Consider the following 18430-nt stretch of genomic DNA (forward strand, 5'->3'; position numbering starts at 1 on the left):
TTCTGGAACTTGGCTATAATATTCCTGGGTTTGTTTTTTTTTTTTTTTGCATCTCTTTCCAGGAGAGATTGGTGAATTCTCTCAATTTGTGTTTTTCATTCTTTTGGTGTTGAAGTATTGTGTCTTGACTTCTCATAAAATCAACAGCTTCCTTTAGCTCCATTCTACATCTGAGAGAGCTTTCTTATCTCCTTTTCCATCTGGCCAATTCTGCTTTTTAAAGCATTCTTCCATCTGGCCAATTCTGCTTTTTAAAGCATTCTTCTCCTCAATAACTTTTTCAACTGTTTTATCCATTTGACCTAAGCTTGTTTTTAACATGTTATTTTCTTCAGCATTTTTTTTTGGATCTCCTTGACTAAAACTGCTGACTTCTTTTTCATGTTTTTCCTGCATCTCTCTCATTTCTTTTCCCAATTTTTCTTCTATCTCCTTTACTTGATTTTCAAAATCTTTTTTGAGCTCTGTCATAGCCTGAGCCCAATTTCCATTTTTCTTGGAGTCTTTAGATGCAGAAGCTTGTACTTCCTCATCTTCAGATTGAGTATTTTGATCCTTCTTGGGATCATAGACAATGTATTTCTCAATAGTGTTCCTCTTTTTTCTCTGTTTACTCATTTCCCCAGCCTGTGCCTGGTTTTGGGGTGCCTTCCTGAGCTTTTGAGTATTATTGGGACCCCCCCCCCAACAAGGATCTCAGTGTATGAAGCTCTGTCTTCCCTCCTGGTCTGTGAATGACCACAAGTACGTGAAAATGAATAGTATGAAATTCAACTGCCTACAGTATGAAATTCAACTCCCTACAGTTTGATTCCATTCTCCTAAAAAAATAGGGTGGAACCAAACTGTAGGGAATTGAATATCAGACTAGGGAATCTGAAAATTCCAAGAAAAAACTTTCTTCACAATTCTTTTAGAAACATTTGTTATGTTTGCAGTCCAATGACATGACAAAGTAGTACAGAGCTCATAAAAGTAGTTCTTTTTTTTTGTTTGTTTTGTTTTTTGTTTTTGCCCAAGGTCACACAGCTAAAGCTAAGTAAGTATTGAAATCAGATTTGAACTCAGGTCCTCTGACTCTAGGGCCTGGTGTTCTATCCACTACACCACCTAGCTGCCCCTTAAAAGTAGTTCTTTAAGTGGCTTGTGGTTTAAGATTTCAAAAGTGAGCCACTATCAATGTATGGCAACGTTAGATTAGTGCAACAAATAGTTATTTCTGTGACTTCACAAGTGAGGCTAATTTTAATGAGGAATGAATGCTATTACAGAGATGCTGTTTGTCTAAATTTGTCTCTACTTTTATTCCTAAAGATGGTGGGATCTGCCTAGGAGTCAAGAAGGTCAAACTGATGCTTCTATAGTAATGCATGTAATCTAATCAATTACTCTTGTCACTAATTTCCTATTAGATAATTTCAAAGGATTCTTTTTCATGCCAAATCTCTCTCTCTCTCTCTTTTTTTTTAGTTTTTACAAGACAATGGGATGGGGTTAAATGGCTTGCCCAAGGCCACACAGCTAGATAATTATTAAGTGTCTGAGGCTGGATTTAAAGTCAGGTACTCCAGACTCCAGGGCCAGTGCTTGATCCACTGTGCCACCTAGCCACCCTAAGGGTTTTTTTTTTTGCAAAGAAACTGGGTGACTTTCTATTTCCTTTTCTAGCTCATTTTACAGATAAACAAACTTGAGGCAAGCAGGTTAAGTCACTTGACGAGGTTCATATAGCTAGTAGGTGTCTGAGGACTGATTTGAATTCAGATCTTCCTGACTCTAGACCTGTACCACTGAGTTGCCCTGATGCAGTAACAGTATGGATTACGGGGAGAGGTGTTAAACCATCTTCTATGGTCTGTATCTAAATGTAAGCAGTCTAAGTTCCTAAACTAGGTCATGGTTTACTTATTCCTCAGTTGGGGAATTTTTATCCTACTTCTTACTAACAATTCTAGAATCTATTTGAATTTCATATAGATCTCTTCTTCTCTTGGAGAAATTCTTATGAGACAACTATCCTACCTAGAGCTGGTCACACAACTGTTATCATGCCCAGGAGTTCAAAGGCTGGAGAATGTGAATATTATTAATGATAATTCTGATGATAAAATTACCATAATAATGGCGTTAACATATAGAAAGTCAAAGAAAATAAAATTGTCCTTACCGGTGCAGTTTACCTCCATAGAAAGGCTTAGTATGAAAAGTTATGCTAGCTGAATATCCAGTCTTTGCACAGTTGACATTGACTTTTCCACCTAATTCTACCCAAGGAACTGTTAAAATTGATCGAGCATATGCACATGGCAGGGAAAATGTGTACTCTTCTCCATGTTCCAAGAGACTAAGGACACCTGAAATATAATTGTGTTTAATTCTTTCAGCAAAAATTATAAAGATAGTCAAATTAACTAGATTCTTATTACTTTTCTTTTCTTGTATTGGCTACATTTTGCTTAATATATTTTGGAGTGAACTACTTAATTCTTTACAATAACAGTATGTGCTAAAAATTTTCTCAAAAAAAAATTCAGTGAAATCAGTTTTTTTAATCACAAAACTAATCATGCCAATAACTCAAATAAGGTTTTAATAAGGTCCTTTCACTATTTTTTTTAAGGTTTTTGCAAGGCAATGGGTTAAGTGATTTGCCAAAGGCCACACATGTAGGTAATTATTAAGTGTCTGCAGTCAAATTTGAACTCAGGTCCTCCTGATTCTAAGGCTGGTGCTCTATTCACTGTGCCACCAAGTTGCCCCTCCTTTTACTATTTTGAATAAAAACTCTCTAGGACTGAGTGTCCAAAGCATGCCTCCTTTGCTACAGAGAGAAGTAAATAAGGATTCAGTGATTATTAATCAAATCTGACAATCTCTAGGTTTGAGGAAAATCTATGCTAATCTATGCTTCAGTCTAAGAGAAGTCTAATGTTACTAAGTCATAGACTTCAGACCTCAGTTATTATGCTGATTTTTTTAAAGCATAGGAAAATAATATTCTCTTAAAATCCTAAAATCAGGAGGATACAACTCTTAGCATATTTAATAATGAAAAAGAAAGATAAATATTTTTCCTATCTAAAAAAATTATACTGTAACTATAAATTAATATTCATTATGCTGACAACTGCTAATATATCCATTTCATAATAGAATTTGACAACTACAGCTTCTTTTCTTTGATGTTTTATGATTTACAAAGTACTTTCTTACAACCTTTGAGGGAAGTGGGGCATGCATTATTATCCCCATTTTATAGAAATCAGGAATCAAATAACTTCTCCAAAGTCAAAATAATGGAATTTTAAAGTGAACCATAGACTCAAATCATGTTATGTCTAGCAAGTTTAAATTCAGAATAAAATGGTGAGCAAAAACAGGTATTTTTTTTTAAACCAGTGAATAGCTGTTTTTATTCACCTATGTTACAATTTTAAATGAATCTGTCAAAGGTTTTGTGGGAATTTTTGTAATCTTGTTAAAAATAGTTCACTATATCCAACTTCAACTTTCACATACTGATAAAGAACAAAGTATAAAATACTTTTAAAGGATAATGAATTTTGAGAAATTTATTTAGTACTCTCTTCCCACAATCACCTTAGAAGACCCTTTAAACTAAGTGCTTCCAATTATTTTTTCTTCCAGTTCTTTATTAATTTTTATAACATACATTACTTTCTTCCCCAAATACTTTTTCACCTACCTTCTCCAACCATTGTCACTCCTATTGACATCCCCAAGAATTTGCTTTTAGTCCAAACGTGAGCATTTACACACATTTTCCTCTCTGCACATTCTGCATAAAACCCTGAGACTGGAGGATGATGAGATACTTGCTCAGCAACAAATCTGACAGTATAACAGTCTGATTCCACTTGGCTCAAAGGTTCTGGCAGAGAATCCTGATTTAGGATTGCCTGGGCGGAAGAGCTTGCAGTCATGCTGGATGCTACATCACTCTTCGGCATCCTCCAGGAGCAGTGAAATGTTTCTCCAATGATAGGATTGTAGGGTTTCTTTGCAATAGCTCCCTTACGGCCTTCATGAAATGAAGTCAGATAGTATTCTACAAAACGGATCATCCTATCTTCAGCAGTAGTTCCATTGGTGATAGATATAAAAAGGTCTGGATGGGACATGAAGTCTGCATACATCTCTAGCAAAGAACGTTTCTCTAAAATAAAGGTAGGAAGAACCACCTGAAACCAACCACAAAAAAAAAATTCAATAAGGATGAAGCTAATATTTATGTGTAGAAACTATTTATATTTATATTTGAAAATTAATCTATTTATTTTTTTTAAAACAGTGACTACAACAATGCAATGGAAAATATCATTAAAATTTACTTTAAAAGGGGGCAGGAAGGTTGAAACTATTTAAAAAACAAGCAGTTCCAGAATCTAGAATCTAGAAGGCTATAAAAGCCTTACAGATTAGCTAGTAGATAATATCAAATAATTCATGTAAATTGAGAATTGATATTAAATCAAAGAATCAAGAGGTCAGAAGAAAAAAATCTGATTAAAAAAATCAAAAGGAAATCACTAAGAAATTTAGCAAGTTTAACCACAATCTTTCACTTTTCTGATTGTAATGTGATAAAGAAAAATAAACACAAACATATACACACATTAAGGTGGCAGAAAAACTGTCTTCCCTTAGAGTAGCAAAAATTAGCCACAAATAAAAGTTTTGGTTAGTGGGATTCTAGATAGAAACAAAAAAAGGTTATAGAGATATTTAAATTTCAAATGCCAAGGATAGGAGTTGGAGCTTTGAATATGTAAGAATCTTGGTGTTCTGGATGGTCAATGTACTCATAAATAAAAGGAATAGTCAAAGGATGCTCTTTAAAATCTAGTTGGATAGGGTTCAGCAATATCTGAAATTTACCAAGAAAGGTATTGATCTGGGTTGAATTTTCTAAACTGTATAATTTAAAATAGGTTATGACACATAAAAATCTGAACCTACTAAATTAATATGTCAAAAGTCATGGAGTAAACAAATATCAAACAGGTCAAATTTCTTGACCTGTATTACTATTATGAAAAAATTTCCAAAATAAGACTGAAAGACTAAAGTAATTTAGTTTTTTTAAAAATCTAAAAATCAATAACTCTGGTTTCTAAATAGTCATTAAAAAAACCCCAACTGACTATCTTAAGATGGAAAATAAAAGCAGAATAACATTTATCTCACACACACACACACACACACACACACACACAGACCCCTCTCTTTCTGAAGATCCTAATAAAGAATATAGTTTTAAGCTACTAAAATTTAAACTGCACTACGAATTTTGGGACACTATGAATTAAAAACTTCTGATTTCTAACTATCTCACAGTTAAAGGCACAATAATTGCTATTAAATGACTATAATCAGAGGAAATAGAGGAAAACAAACATTTGCATCTTTGTCATTAGTAATTACAAACTCAAAATATCCTTAAGGATTTAATGAAAAACCTCAATGTAAGGGGAAAAATATCTACCATAGTCAATTCTTAATTATCCATATGAAGCAACAATAGTATCAAGATAATTCAAATATATAATCTGAAACAATCTATATTCAGCATGTTATACAATTACTTTTTGGTAAAAATTTTTCCTTATTTAATATTTTTATAGGTTATGATTAAAACAAGTAAACATGATAGCAAAAGGTGAAAAGAGTCTGTCAGCAAGGATAATTTTGTAAAATATTTCTCATTTGTTGATAAATAAGAACTGAATGGTATTATAAATGTTTTTTTTTAGGCTTTTTTTGCAAGGCAAACGGGGTTAAGTGGCTTGCCCAAGGCCACAAAAAGCTAGGTAATTATTAAGTGTCTGAGACCAGATTTGAACCCAGGTACTCCTGACTCCAAGGCTGGTGCTTTATCCACTACGCCACCTAGCCGCCCCTTTTGGTTTTTTTGTTTGTTTTTTAGGCTGGTATTATAAATGTTAAGCAGAGTAATTAATACAGATATCCCTTCCACAAAGCAACTTACCCCACTGTGGAAATTGTGGATCAGCATAAGAAATTAAATGGGAATTTTGTGGAAGCCACTGATGACACAAAGGTCAGCAAATGATACAGGAAAAAGTTATGAAACTCAGAAATACAGAAAATATATAACAGCACTTAATAATATCAACATATTTTATCTTTTAATATCACAGTAATTCAGACTTCTCTAATACAAAGGAAAGGTCAAAAATTTTTAATTAAGATTTTATAGATCACAGGGCACCCATGCCTACCCCCACAAAATGGAAGAGATAACTGTAGAGCTTTATGATGGCAAACAACTTCTAGGTGAATCCTCAGTACAATCCATGGTGGTGGCCTTTTTATTTACTACAGGAGAATGAGAAGTCTTTAAGTCTATTAATTTCAATAAAGGAGGCAAGTAGGAAATCCAAAGTTGTTAACAGATTTTGAAGAGAGGAAAGATATAAGCAAATTTATGAACAATCTGGCAGAGGTTTCACGAGGGAAGGAACAGTTAGCACCTCTTAGGAAACTATCACAAAAATCCAGGTAAATTGTTAGTGAAAGGCAATGTCTGTAAAAAACAGAGAATAAGGAAAGATTGTAAGAGATAAGATGATATACAGGTAGAATCAAAAGAATTTTGATGACATAATAAGAAAGAATAGATTTAAAGGAAAAGAGAGTAAATCTGAATGGATATGTTGAGTATGAGGTGCAGGGAAAAGATGAATTGTTCTTTCTAGTCAACCGGCATTAGAACTTACTCTTGTTAAATCCATGCCTAGTTTAAGCTGAGACAGTAGATGTAAGATAACACTGCGCTGTTCTTCCACAGCTCCCAGATCATCTTCCTTATTATCACAAGTATCCTCCACCTCATCATCTGCATTTATTTCCTCAGGTTCCTCAATAGAAAACAAATAATGAAGTATTTAAAAGTACTTATTAACATAGTCCAATAAAAGGGGGGAGCAGGAAAGTACACTAACATGATTTCAGAGGCTAAAATAAATTATAGAGGGTCTGAAATCTAGTAGGAAGTATGTAAGAATTTAAATTATAAAATAAAATATACAACTTAGCACATGTATGACAGTAATTGAGAAAAGTATTTTACCCAAATGGAATTTGAATTGACAAATTTTAAAGTTCAAAAAAATCGAGTAAGCTGTATTCAGTACAATGTTCATATCCCAAACTTAAATTGCAATCCTTTAAGAATATTTTAATTTCAAAAGGCCTATCATAATTGAGATAACATTAAGAAAAAAAATCCAGTTCACCCTTAAGAAAATGAAAAGAAATCAAGGCAACAGGAACCACTGTGGGACCACATCTGATAAAAGAATTAAGCATATTTCAACCTGAAAAGAAAATGATCAGTGTTGCAGGGGATGTGGGGAATCTGGAACACTAACATAATGGTGGTGGAGCTGTGAACTGATCCAACTTCTGGAGAGCAATTTGGAATTATGCCCAAAGGACAATAAAATCATAATAAATACCACTACTGGGTCTACATCCTGAAGAGAACATGAAAAAAGGTAAAAAAACTCACATGTACAAAAAATATTCATCATTACTCTGTTTGTAGTGGCAAGGAACTGGAAATTGAGGGAATGCCCATCAATTAGGAACAAATCGTGGTATATGTATATGATGGAACACTATTGTTCTATATAAGAAATCATGAGGGATGGGATTTCAGAAAAGCTTGGAAAGATATATGAATTGATGCTGTGTGAAATGAGCAGAACATTATACACATTTAACAACAACATGAAGTAATGATCAACCTTGATGAACTTGCTCACCCCATCTATATTCAGAGAAGGAACTGTGACATTTAAAAGAAAACCAAAGCTTATTATCTTCAATTTTTAAAAGTTGTCTTATGTATTATGCAATTTGATATCTCTAATGTTTTCTTTCTTCCTTTTTGAATTTGTTTCTTCTATCATAACACATTTAGTTTTGATCTATATATATATCATGGATACAAATATAAAGACTATATCAGAATGCCTTCTGTTGGGTGGGAAGGAAGGAGAAAAAATTGTAAAACTCAAAAACCATGCAAAAAAAAAGGATTGGTAGAAACTACCATTGTATGTAATTGGAAAACAAATAAAATATTTAAATAATAAAAAAAATATATAAGATGCTTGTAAAGCATGGCTAATATAAAAACAAAAAGGGAAGAGATCCTATCCTCTAGGAGCTTACATTCTATATGGGTGGCATGGGAGCATGAAGAGGCTAAAAGAGACATGTATTGTATAAGTATACAAATATATGACATGTAAATATATTTAATGACTTTTTAAAAAAATGAATTAATCATATTTCTTTAGGTTGCTATGAATAGAAAAGGTACAGAAGTCCTCATCTTTTTCAGTTAGATATTGAAACTTTTTTCTACACCTGGTAGAAGTCTTTCTAATAGCAAGGAAAAATTTTTAAATATCTAATAGGAGACCTAATGGTGAGAATTCTATTTTATTAGTGCAATGCTGGAAGGGAACATTTTGCAACAGCGTGTAAGGTTTTCCCCATTACTCTGAGAAATAATGTGAGAATCCACCATTTAGATTCTCCATCAGTAAAGCAGGAAAACATTCTTATCAAGAACAGAATGGTATAACCAGAATCATCCTGAAAATATCTAACCAGTACTACTGAGATTACTTACTTTGGAAAGTATACACAATGAAAATTCATTCTACAATGAGAACCCAATTCTACAAGCTATTGATGTCACGAAAATAAGAAAAATAAATATTGAGGAAACTGAAGTTACCATTGCTCAAGCCTTGCCTTTCTATCACTAAGCTACTTTAACATTTAATCCCATTATCAAGAGGTTTTTCCTAGTAATCAATTTAAATCAGTTTTGTGATAGTTTTAAGATAAATTTTTTCAGTCAGGGAGCAAGAGATACCACAGAGATACCACATATTTGCAAAAACAATAACAAGGGAATAACAAGGGAATTTCTAGATCTTAATGAAGATCCTTCTCCACCTTTTTTTATATATGAAGAGAGGAATTCAAATGAATAGACAAATAATGGGAATACAGCTTTAGGACGATTAACAGATTACAAAGATTATTGTACATATCTGAACTATATTCTAAAATAAGGCCATTAAAATTAAATATAAAAGATATTTTTCAAGGAAAAGACCAATTGTTTATATAAATAGTTGGTATACTTGGAGTGGTGGTTTTATTTGGAGAGGGAGAAGGGGTGCTACGGTGGCATAGAATATACTCAAATTCTCTCAAGTAACTTTAAAAATTCATTTTTTGCAGGAAAACACAGAATTTTAAAGTTCTAAGAAGACATTAAAAACCATCTGGTTTTACCCCTACTAATTATGAGGAAGTTGAAGCTCTAAGAAATTAAGAGAAGCTGATGAACTTGGATTAAATACAAGGTCCAAAACTGGTTCCACAACACTTCTTTGAGGACTGTGAGCTTATTGATGTCAAATATTATATATATATACTGACAGTAATGGACATGCCTGGTAGTTGGTTATGCTTAACTGTTTTTTCTTGTTACAAGAAAGGTTTTGAGTAAAGGATGAGAATGGAAACGAAATGACTGTGATGAAAAGCCAAAGACATCAATAAAATTAAAATGTTTTTAAAGGGGGGGGGAAAAAGACCTAATTCTTATATCCCTATTATTGAAAATAAAAAGCTACAAAGATTTTTTTTTAGGTTTGTTTTTTTTTGCAAGGCAAATGGGGTTAAGTGGCTTGCCCAAGGCCACACAGTTAGGTTATTATTAAGTGTCTGAGACCGGGTTTGAACCCAGGTACTCCTGACTCCAAGGCCAGTGCTTTATCCACTAAGTCACCTAGCCGCCCCAAAGCTACAAAGGTTTAATGGGAAACTTTATCATTCTACATGCATACTCCTTTCCTTTCTCACTTACTACTAACAGTTGGTTTCACTGAGAATTCACTGAAGATTTCATTGGAGAATGTCATCCTACTGCCTCCAAGGATCACTTCTTTCCTTATTACTCAAGGGAAATACTTGCTTATCTATAAATCTTTTGGATTCTAGCACACCCTCACAAAGTTGTGTGTTCATGTATATACATTCACTTTGGCATGCCCCAGACACTAACTTGTCTTCTCCCTCTAGTCTATTAGAAAAGCAACCAAAAAACTAGGCAGGAAAACTCAGCTTTAGTTATAAAATATCCTTTTCAAATTCATTCTGCCTCCCACCTTGGGGAATCCCCAATGTGCTGTGCTGGATCTTTTTCTCTTCTCCCTCTACAAGCTCTCCCATGGGTTTAACCTTCATATCCAGAGATGATAGCTAAAATAAATGAATTTAAATTTTGATGACCTCTCTCTCTCCAGTATCTCACTTGATCTATTCAAACCTCCTAAAGAGACCATCGTTAACTTTTTTGCCCTTTGTGGCTAAATTCCTTGAGAAAGTCTACAATACACACAATACAAAGTCTACAATAAATAGATCCACTTACTCTCTGCTTAAATCCTTCATAATTCAGCTTCTAGATTTATCATACTTCAAAACTGCTCTCATTGATCTCTACATTGCCAAATCCAATGGCCTTTCTCAATCCTCATCCTTTAGGATCTGTGTACTGTGACACTACATCTTCTCTTTAGGTTCTCCCATTCCTCTCTCCCACTCCCCTCACCCCTCTCCCTCCTTCCCTGTTCTCCTATCAGACTATTCTTTCTCAGGTTCCTTTATTGAAGAAACTTCATCTTACATTTTACAGTCTCTAACTAAAGGCATCCCATAAGGATCATACTGGTTCTCTTTTCTTCCTTCTTCTATGCTATTTGCTCAGCAATCTCATCAGTTCCTATGGATTTAATTTCCATCTGTATGCAAACAATTCTCAAATCTATCTATCCTGCCCCAATCTCTCTACTGACTAGTCTCATTTATTTCCAACTACCTTTCAGACATCTTAAACTAATCATGTTCAAAACTGAACCCACCTCTTATTAACTTTCCTTTTAAATTCAAAAGCATCACCATCCTCCCAGGTCCCGGGTTCACAACCTAGGTGTCATGTTTGACTCCTAATTATTTCTCTTTGTCCCCATAATATAATCTGTTTCACTAAATATGGCTCTCATCAGCTTAAGTCTTGGACTATGGCAATAGCCTACTGGTGGGTCTACCTGCCTCAAGTTCCTCCTCCTCTCCAATCCATCTTCCATTAAGTCACCAAAGTGATTTTCCTAATGGGTAGTTCCAACCATGCCATGATGATTACTCCAAAATTCCAGTGGCTCTCTATCATCTTGAGGATCAAATAGAAAACAATAGGATTTATAATTAAAAGAATCTTTAAAGATAATCTGGTCAAAAATCCTTCAATTTTACAGATGAGAAAATTGAGGCAAAGAGAGGTAAGTGACTTGTCCAAAGGTTATAGAAACTGGAAAGTAGAGGAGCCAGGAAAAGAATATCGGCCTCATTCCAGATGAACAACTCATTCCAATATATCATACTAGAGGCAAACAGTTTATGAATGGTTTTGAATGTCAGACTAGGTACTTTAAATTATGCACTAAAGGCAATAAGGAACCAGTAAATTACTAGGAATATGGGTAATCTGAAAAAATGAATTGTTTTACGGTTTAATCTGGCTCTGGTTATAGGATTGGGGAAGAATGGAAAACCAAGGCAGTGATTCCAAATGGACATTACTGCAACAGTACAGGGAAATGATAAAGATCAGGGGGAATGGCAATAGAAATGAATTGTTACTTGATAATTAGCAGTAGAAAGGAAATGTGTGTGTACACACACACACACACACACACACACACACACACACCCCAACCACAAGCGTGTGTGCCCTCACCACTACTTCCCCCATTAGACAATAAGCTCATTATAAGAAACTGTTAATCCCAGCACTTTTTACAATTCTCTGTAACACAAAAGGTACTTAATAAATACTTTATTGATGAAGAAGTTAGACTAAAGGATTGATGGTTTCTTTCTAGTTTTAAACCACATGACTATATAAACAATGCCTGGGACTTCTCAGTGCTAAGAATTCTGTGGAATGATAGAGAAGTCCAGAATAGTGTTAACAATGAATTTTCTAACATGGTCATATTACCATTCAGTTGAACCCAATGACCTTACTTTACATAATTATAACTTTGCATTATTAACATTCAAACATACATGACCGCTTCAGGGGATCTTATTTACCATAATCAACATCTAGTGGTATCCTAAGACAAATTCATAATATCTGATAGTAGTCTAGTATTCTCCATTATTCAGAAAGTTTTTTTTATTATACTGATTCTCTAACATATTTCCCCAAGCTGCTTTTCCATAAAGCTCCCAGCTCCCTAAACTCTTACAATTTTCCCTTCCTCTCTAAATAGATAACCTCACTCTTAAGTGAAATGACAAAGACTAGGATGGCATGAACTTCCTCATCTACTACTCATGTCCTAGATTTTATTCCTTTAGGTCTTTCTGTATTCTGATAATATCTCTCACTATACTCTCTTCAACATCTTCAGTCTCTTCCTTAGCATTAACTATCTGCCTTCTGACTTCATGATAGTTGTAGTATATCTTGCAGGAACACACTTAGCCCAAGAGTTCCCGCTGGCTACCTGTTTCTCTTATATTTTGCTGCCATATATTTTAGAACTTAGAACTGCTGCCTTAGTTTCTTATCACATATTCCCTCCTTAATGTTATACAGTTTGAATTTTTTTCTATCCATTTACAAATTGCTTTCATGAAAGTCTCCAATACCTGTCTTCTGGATAAATCTGAAAGTCTTTTCTTAGTCTTCATAACCCCTGAAATCTCTGCTGTTTAAGATAATGATGAGAAGCCAAGGATAATTCAGTGGAAAACAACATGGAGAAGAAACAGACTTAGAGTTGAATACTTGTCCATCTACTTTAGGTGTAAAATGTAGTGGCTATCAATTTTTTTAGGTTTTTTTTTTTTTTGCAAGGCAATGGGGTTAAGTGGCTTGCCCAAGGCCACACAGCTAGGTAATATTAAGTGTCTGAGGCCACATTTGAACTCAGGTACTCCCGACTCCAGGGCCAGTGCTCTATCCACTGTGCCACCTAGCTGCCCCAATCATTTTTTCCTAAAATGTTTTACCCAGTAAATTTTTCACTGACTATACACTGATTCAATTATCATACAAATTCTATCTCCTTCCCTAGAAAGTTTTTCCTACTCCCACCCCACTTTTGTTAAATTAAAACTCAAGTCTCTATCCTGAGTCAGCCTCTACATGTTTATTTCCTATGAAAGGTTTTAGTTATTTGGCCTCCTTGCACTCTGACTTCCTTATGTCTAATTTAAAGATTTTGTTTCAAAGATCTTTCAGGTTCCTTCCAACTATAAAAATTTGTGATTCTCTGTCTCCTAAATTTATCACACCAATCTTGATCTCTCAGTTTAGTCCTAGTCCCACATCTTCAATTGCTTCCTAAACATTTGCACTTCATTATCTAAAATGCACACTCCATTCAACATATCAAGAACCATTAGACCATTTTTTAATTAGAAGGGAAACATCTAGACTCATTTACTTTTACTGATGGTATCAAGGTTAATTATCTTTAGCTCATTTTTTCTTTTATTCTCTTTCATTATATTCAACCCAATTACTAAGACTTATAAATTCTTCCTTCAAAATTTTTTCATCCCATCCTTTTCATTTGGAAGCAGCTTGGTGATGTAGTGGATAGACTGCTGGGCCCAGAGTCAACAATATCCGAGTTCAGCTCTACTCTTGAAAGCTTGTTAATTAGGTTTAGAACCCAGAGAAAGTAATTTATTCTCTGTCTGCCTCAGTTTCCTCACATTTAAAATGAGGATAATTACTTCCCAGAGTAGTCATGAGGATTAAATAGAAAAGATTTGTAAAGCACTTAGCATAGTGCCAGGCACAGCAAATAATTGAGGATGTAGCCAATGATGTTTGTTCTTCATTCTCAAAGAATACCATATCAGGGAGGTAAAACCACGACAAGCACATGAATTGTATTTGAATGAGGGGGAGCTGTGCTAAGCTACCAACCTCACTTTCCTCTCCAGAGTCATGTGAATCCAGGGGTCAGGTATGAATCAGGACAACTGGAGCTAGTGTACATGTAAGGCAGTCAGGTTTAAGGGGCTTGCCCAAGGTCACATAACTAGTAGGTGTCTGAGGTTGGATTCAAACTCAGGTTCTCCTGACTCCAGGGTTGGTGCTCTCCCTACTGCATCATCTAGCTGCCTGGCACACAGCAGATGCTTAATTCCTTTCCATTTAGTCCAGCCTTAATTACTTCATCAGCCTTCTTAGACTCCAGACTCCTTTTTCCAATCTATCCTTATAACAGTTTTAGACTAATTTTCTTTTTTTCTTTTTAGGTTTTTTTTTCAAGGCAAACAGGGTTAAGTGGCTTGCCCAAGGCCACACGGCTAGGTAATCATTAAGTGTCTGAGACCGGATTTGAACCCAAGTACTCCTGACTCCAGGGCCAGTGCTTTATCCACTGTGCCACCTATCTCCATTCTACTGTTATCCGAACTGAAGTTCAGCAAGATGATATGACGTGCTTTATGGTCACACATCCAGGAAGAGAGGATTAGAATATAGGTCTTCTTGATCCCAAGTACAGTCTCCACTGTGCCATAATGTTTCTCCACCAGCTGTTTCAAACTGTTTCATGTGTTATAATTGGTTTTTCAACAATAACTGAACTATTTCTTAAATTTACTCTATATTTGTCATACACCTGAGAACATGAACCATACATAGTAGGCATTCAAAAAATATTTGTTGACTGACTACATAAAATAAGCTAGTTAAAAGGAAGTTGTAAGAATTGATTTTAAATAGAATTTAAAAAGGAAAAAGACTAGCTGTTTAATAATATTTATTCAGAGGGGCGGCTGGGTGGCACAGTGGATAAAGCACCGGCCCTGTAGTCAGGAGTACCTGGGTTCAAATCCGGTCTCAGACACTTAATGATTACCTAACCGTGTGGCCTTGGGCAAGCCACTTAACCCCGTTTGCCTTGCAAAAAAAACCAAAAAACAAAACCTAAATAATATTTATTCAGCAAAAGAATTAAAATTAGTATTGTAAGGGGAAGAAAAAGAATGAAATTTTGTATTGCTGGTTGTAATACTTTTTTATGTAGAAAAGTGCACAAGATAAAGAGAAAAGTCTCAAACTACTTAAAAGATATATTTGCAAAAACCTTAACCTAGAAAAATGATGTGCTCAATATAACAAACACACTTGTCTCAAAACTAATGAAATGCAAAAGATAGTCATAAATTGTATTAACATTTCTAAATTATCTAAAAGAATACATTTGCACTTTATTATTTCTCAATAAATTTAAGGTTCCTACCCAATAGCCATCAAATCAACATGTTTGTATATCTTACCCTTGTTAAGAGTCCAGATTCTGAAATGGATGATGGCTCTTCTTGGACTGCCACTTGTTTATTCTGCTCAGGTGCAAAGGTTTGATCACCTCCATTCTTATAGTGGTTTGGCAAAGGTAGTTTTGGTTCCAACCATTCGATTGTCGTCCCTGAAGAAGGAAGAGATAATTTTTGCTGTAACTTGCTCATAATCTGAAAGGTTTGGTAGATTGGCTTTTGCTTTGTTTAGAACCTGCAAAGCTAGAAGCAGTCAAAGCTGTTCAGAGGTAATATAAGAAAGTCACTTGCAAACTCATTAGCATGTGCTTCATGACTGGACAATTACACACAGGAAGCTTGCAATTTGAAATCTGATACTGTATTGAGGTCCTAACTCTGAGAAAAGAAGCTCACTTTTTGGTCATGATTGAGGATGAAAGTATTTTGTCACCCTAACAGTTCCTATAGGATCTTCTGACTAAAAGCATTCAGTGCTAATTGGGTTTTCTAACTATCAGATATATGGAAGATTCAAGCCTAGGAGCTAGGACTTGTTAGAATTTTTTACTAACTGAAAAAAAATTCCACTGAATCTAAAGAATGAAAAACAAAAATAAAAATGGCATTTAAAAATAAGAATATGCTTATTAATTTGCATTCATGCTCAGAGATCTTAGACTGGGCATTGCTATTCTCATTGCCTAGTTAATCAATCAAGCATTATTCAATATTTTCTGTGCATATAGAAAAGAAAATTAGCACCATGACAAATACCATACTTTTCATTTTAAAAAATTAAATCTTTTTTTCCCCTCCTATGGAAAATGATGGTTCCATGTGCCTTCAAGTTGAAAAAATGATAATTGAATTACTGAAAGATAGTGGTTACATTTGGAGATCTGTCATCCTCTCAGTTAATGACTCAAATGTCTTCTGTTACCCTCAACGAGTTTAACAAAGCAGATTCAATGTCTAATCAATAATGGAAAATGTTCCACTTGATTTCAGAGGCAGATCTAGGTTCCAATGAAGCTGGGTCATAGAATGCTATGACAAAACATTCAGGTTGCTACAGCTGAAACAGGAAAGAGAGTAAGGGAATCACTCCCTCTGTAATACTGCCTGTGCATTACAGTACAAGTGTAAATTACAGAGTGCCCCCTAGAACCTTTTGCCAATGAACTTGGTGGTATATTTTAACTGTCTCACTTAAGCACATTAGTAGGGGAGTCCTACCTGGGGAGCACAACTGATCTATTCTGGTTCAAGAACCATAGTGAGAAAAAAATTTAAATTTTGATGAATCAGTAAAATCAAGAATTCCCCATTTTTATGATTTTTTTTTAAGAAAGAAACATCATATACCATTTAACATCATGAACAAAACTGCAGAGGAAGAACTCTGATTAAGGGGACTAGTACTGTCTAATCTCTAGGAATAAATTTAGCTTTCATAACGTTAAAAATTAGATTTGGAGGTTTATCAGACCAGTTTCTAAGTCTCAACAACTCAAATTAGTACTAAGTTTTTATGGCATTGAAAAGAGAAAATACTCTTTTACAGAGACTGGGATGGGAAGTGGCAGATCTGTGATGTAGGAAACCCCTAGTGAGAAATATATCAAAGCAGATTAATACCTGTTGTTCTACTTGTGCTACTAAACATCTATGCCACCGAGAAGCTAAATGACAGTTATGTGTCATAGGTTAGGAGTTGAATACATGCCTTCCTGATTGAGTTTGGCTCATTAACTAATCACTTCTTTTTTTTTTATTTATTTAAGGCAATGGGGTTAAGTGATTTGCCCAAGGTCACACAGGTAAGTAATTAATTAAGTGTCTGAGGCCGCATTTGAACTCAGGTCCTCCTGATTCCAGGGCTGGTGCGCCACCTGGCTGCCCTCTCACTGTACTTCTTTTAAGATTAAACAAGGAGGGGCAGCTAGGTGGCCCAGTGGATAAAGCACCGGCCCTGGAGTCAGGCATACCTGGGTTCAAATCTAGTCTCAGACACTTAATAATTACCTAGCTGTGTGGCCTTGGGCAAGCCACTTAACCCCATTTGCCTTGCAAAAACCTTTAAAAAAAAAGATTAAACAAGGAAAGGGAAAGCAATTAGCATTTATATAACACTATTCCAGAAATTGTGCTAAGTACTTAACGATGACTTATTATTTCATTTGATTACGTGATCTTGGATTAAATATACTTTGTTTCATATTCAAATTTTTCTTCAAAGAGAATTAAACTTTTATCTATTCCACAGTTATATTTTCCTTAACATATGACTTAAGAATAAATTTGTACAGATTCAACTCTAAAACTATAATGATTGCTTAAAGAAGAGAAATTCTAGTAGCAATTCATTAAATTTCCACAAATCTGTTTGGCATTTAAAGCTGTCCATAACCCAACCTCTTTCTACCTTTCTAGTATCCTTAAATTACTCCCCTCCACACACTCTATAATCCAGCTGCACTGGTCAGCTGATTGGTCCTCCTCCCAAATGCCCCATTTCCTGTTGTCTCTGCACTGGCTGAATTTTCAACCTTCCTTCCCTCATATTCCCTGGCTTCCTTTGAAAAATCTCAAATCCTACCTTCTTCATTTAGTGTATCACCTCATTGTTTTAACCTAATCTGTATGGAACTCATATATACCTAGATATTTACATGTTGTTTCCCCACTCCATTAGAATGGCATCTTTGAATTTGTAGTATTTAATACAGAAATGGTTACATAAAAAGCTCAAATAAATTTTTGTCCTTTTTTAAATTTTGCTCTAAAAAGACAACGTTGGAGAAAAATGTCCCTAGGAATGTAAGCAAATAGAAGGCAGGCCATTTTGTCTTTTGTCTATCATAAGACATTTTAGAACACTAAAGTTGTTTGGTAAATAAAAAATTTTTTTTAATAAGGCAATGGGGTTAAGTGGCTTGCCCAAGGTCACACAGCTAGGTAATTACTAAGTTCTGAGGCCGCATTTGAACTCAGGTAC

The 18430-nt window shown here is 34.7% G+C and overlaps 1 protein-coding gene across 2 annotated transcripts in view; it reads right to left on the reverse strand.

The window, feature by feature from the left end:
* OSBPL11 (oxysterol binding protein like 11) overlaps positions 1-18430 on the reverse strand; it is an 88673-nt gene that overhangs the window by 19065 nt on the left and 51178 nt on the right. For both annotated transcript variants that reach the window (XM_074214715.1, XM_074214714.1), the window contains 4 exons: positions 15454-15602; positions 6762-6902; positions 3707-4202; positions 2168-2354 (listed from right to left, as the gene is read on the reverse strand). In XM_074214715.1, the coding sequence (XP_074070816.1) occupies positions 2168-2354; positions 3707-4202; positions 6762-6902; positions 15454-15602 (973 nt within the window). The remainder of the gene's footprint in view (positions 1-2167; positions 2355-3706; positions 4203-6761; positions 6903-15453; positions 15603-18430) is intronic.

This window comes from Macrotis lagotis, chromosome 1 (genome assembly GCF_037893015.1).
Source record: "Macrotis lagotis isolate mMagLag1 chromosome 1, bilby.v1.9.chrom.fasta, whole genome shotgun sequence".
NCBI lineage: Eukaryota > Metazoa > Chordata > Mammalia > Peramelemorphia > Peramelidae > Macrotis > Macrotis lagotis.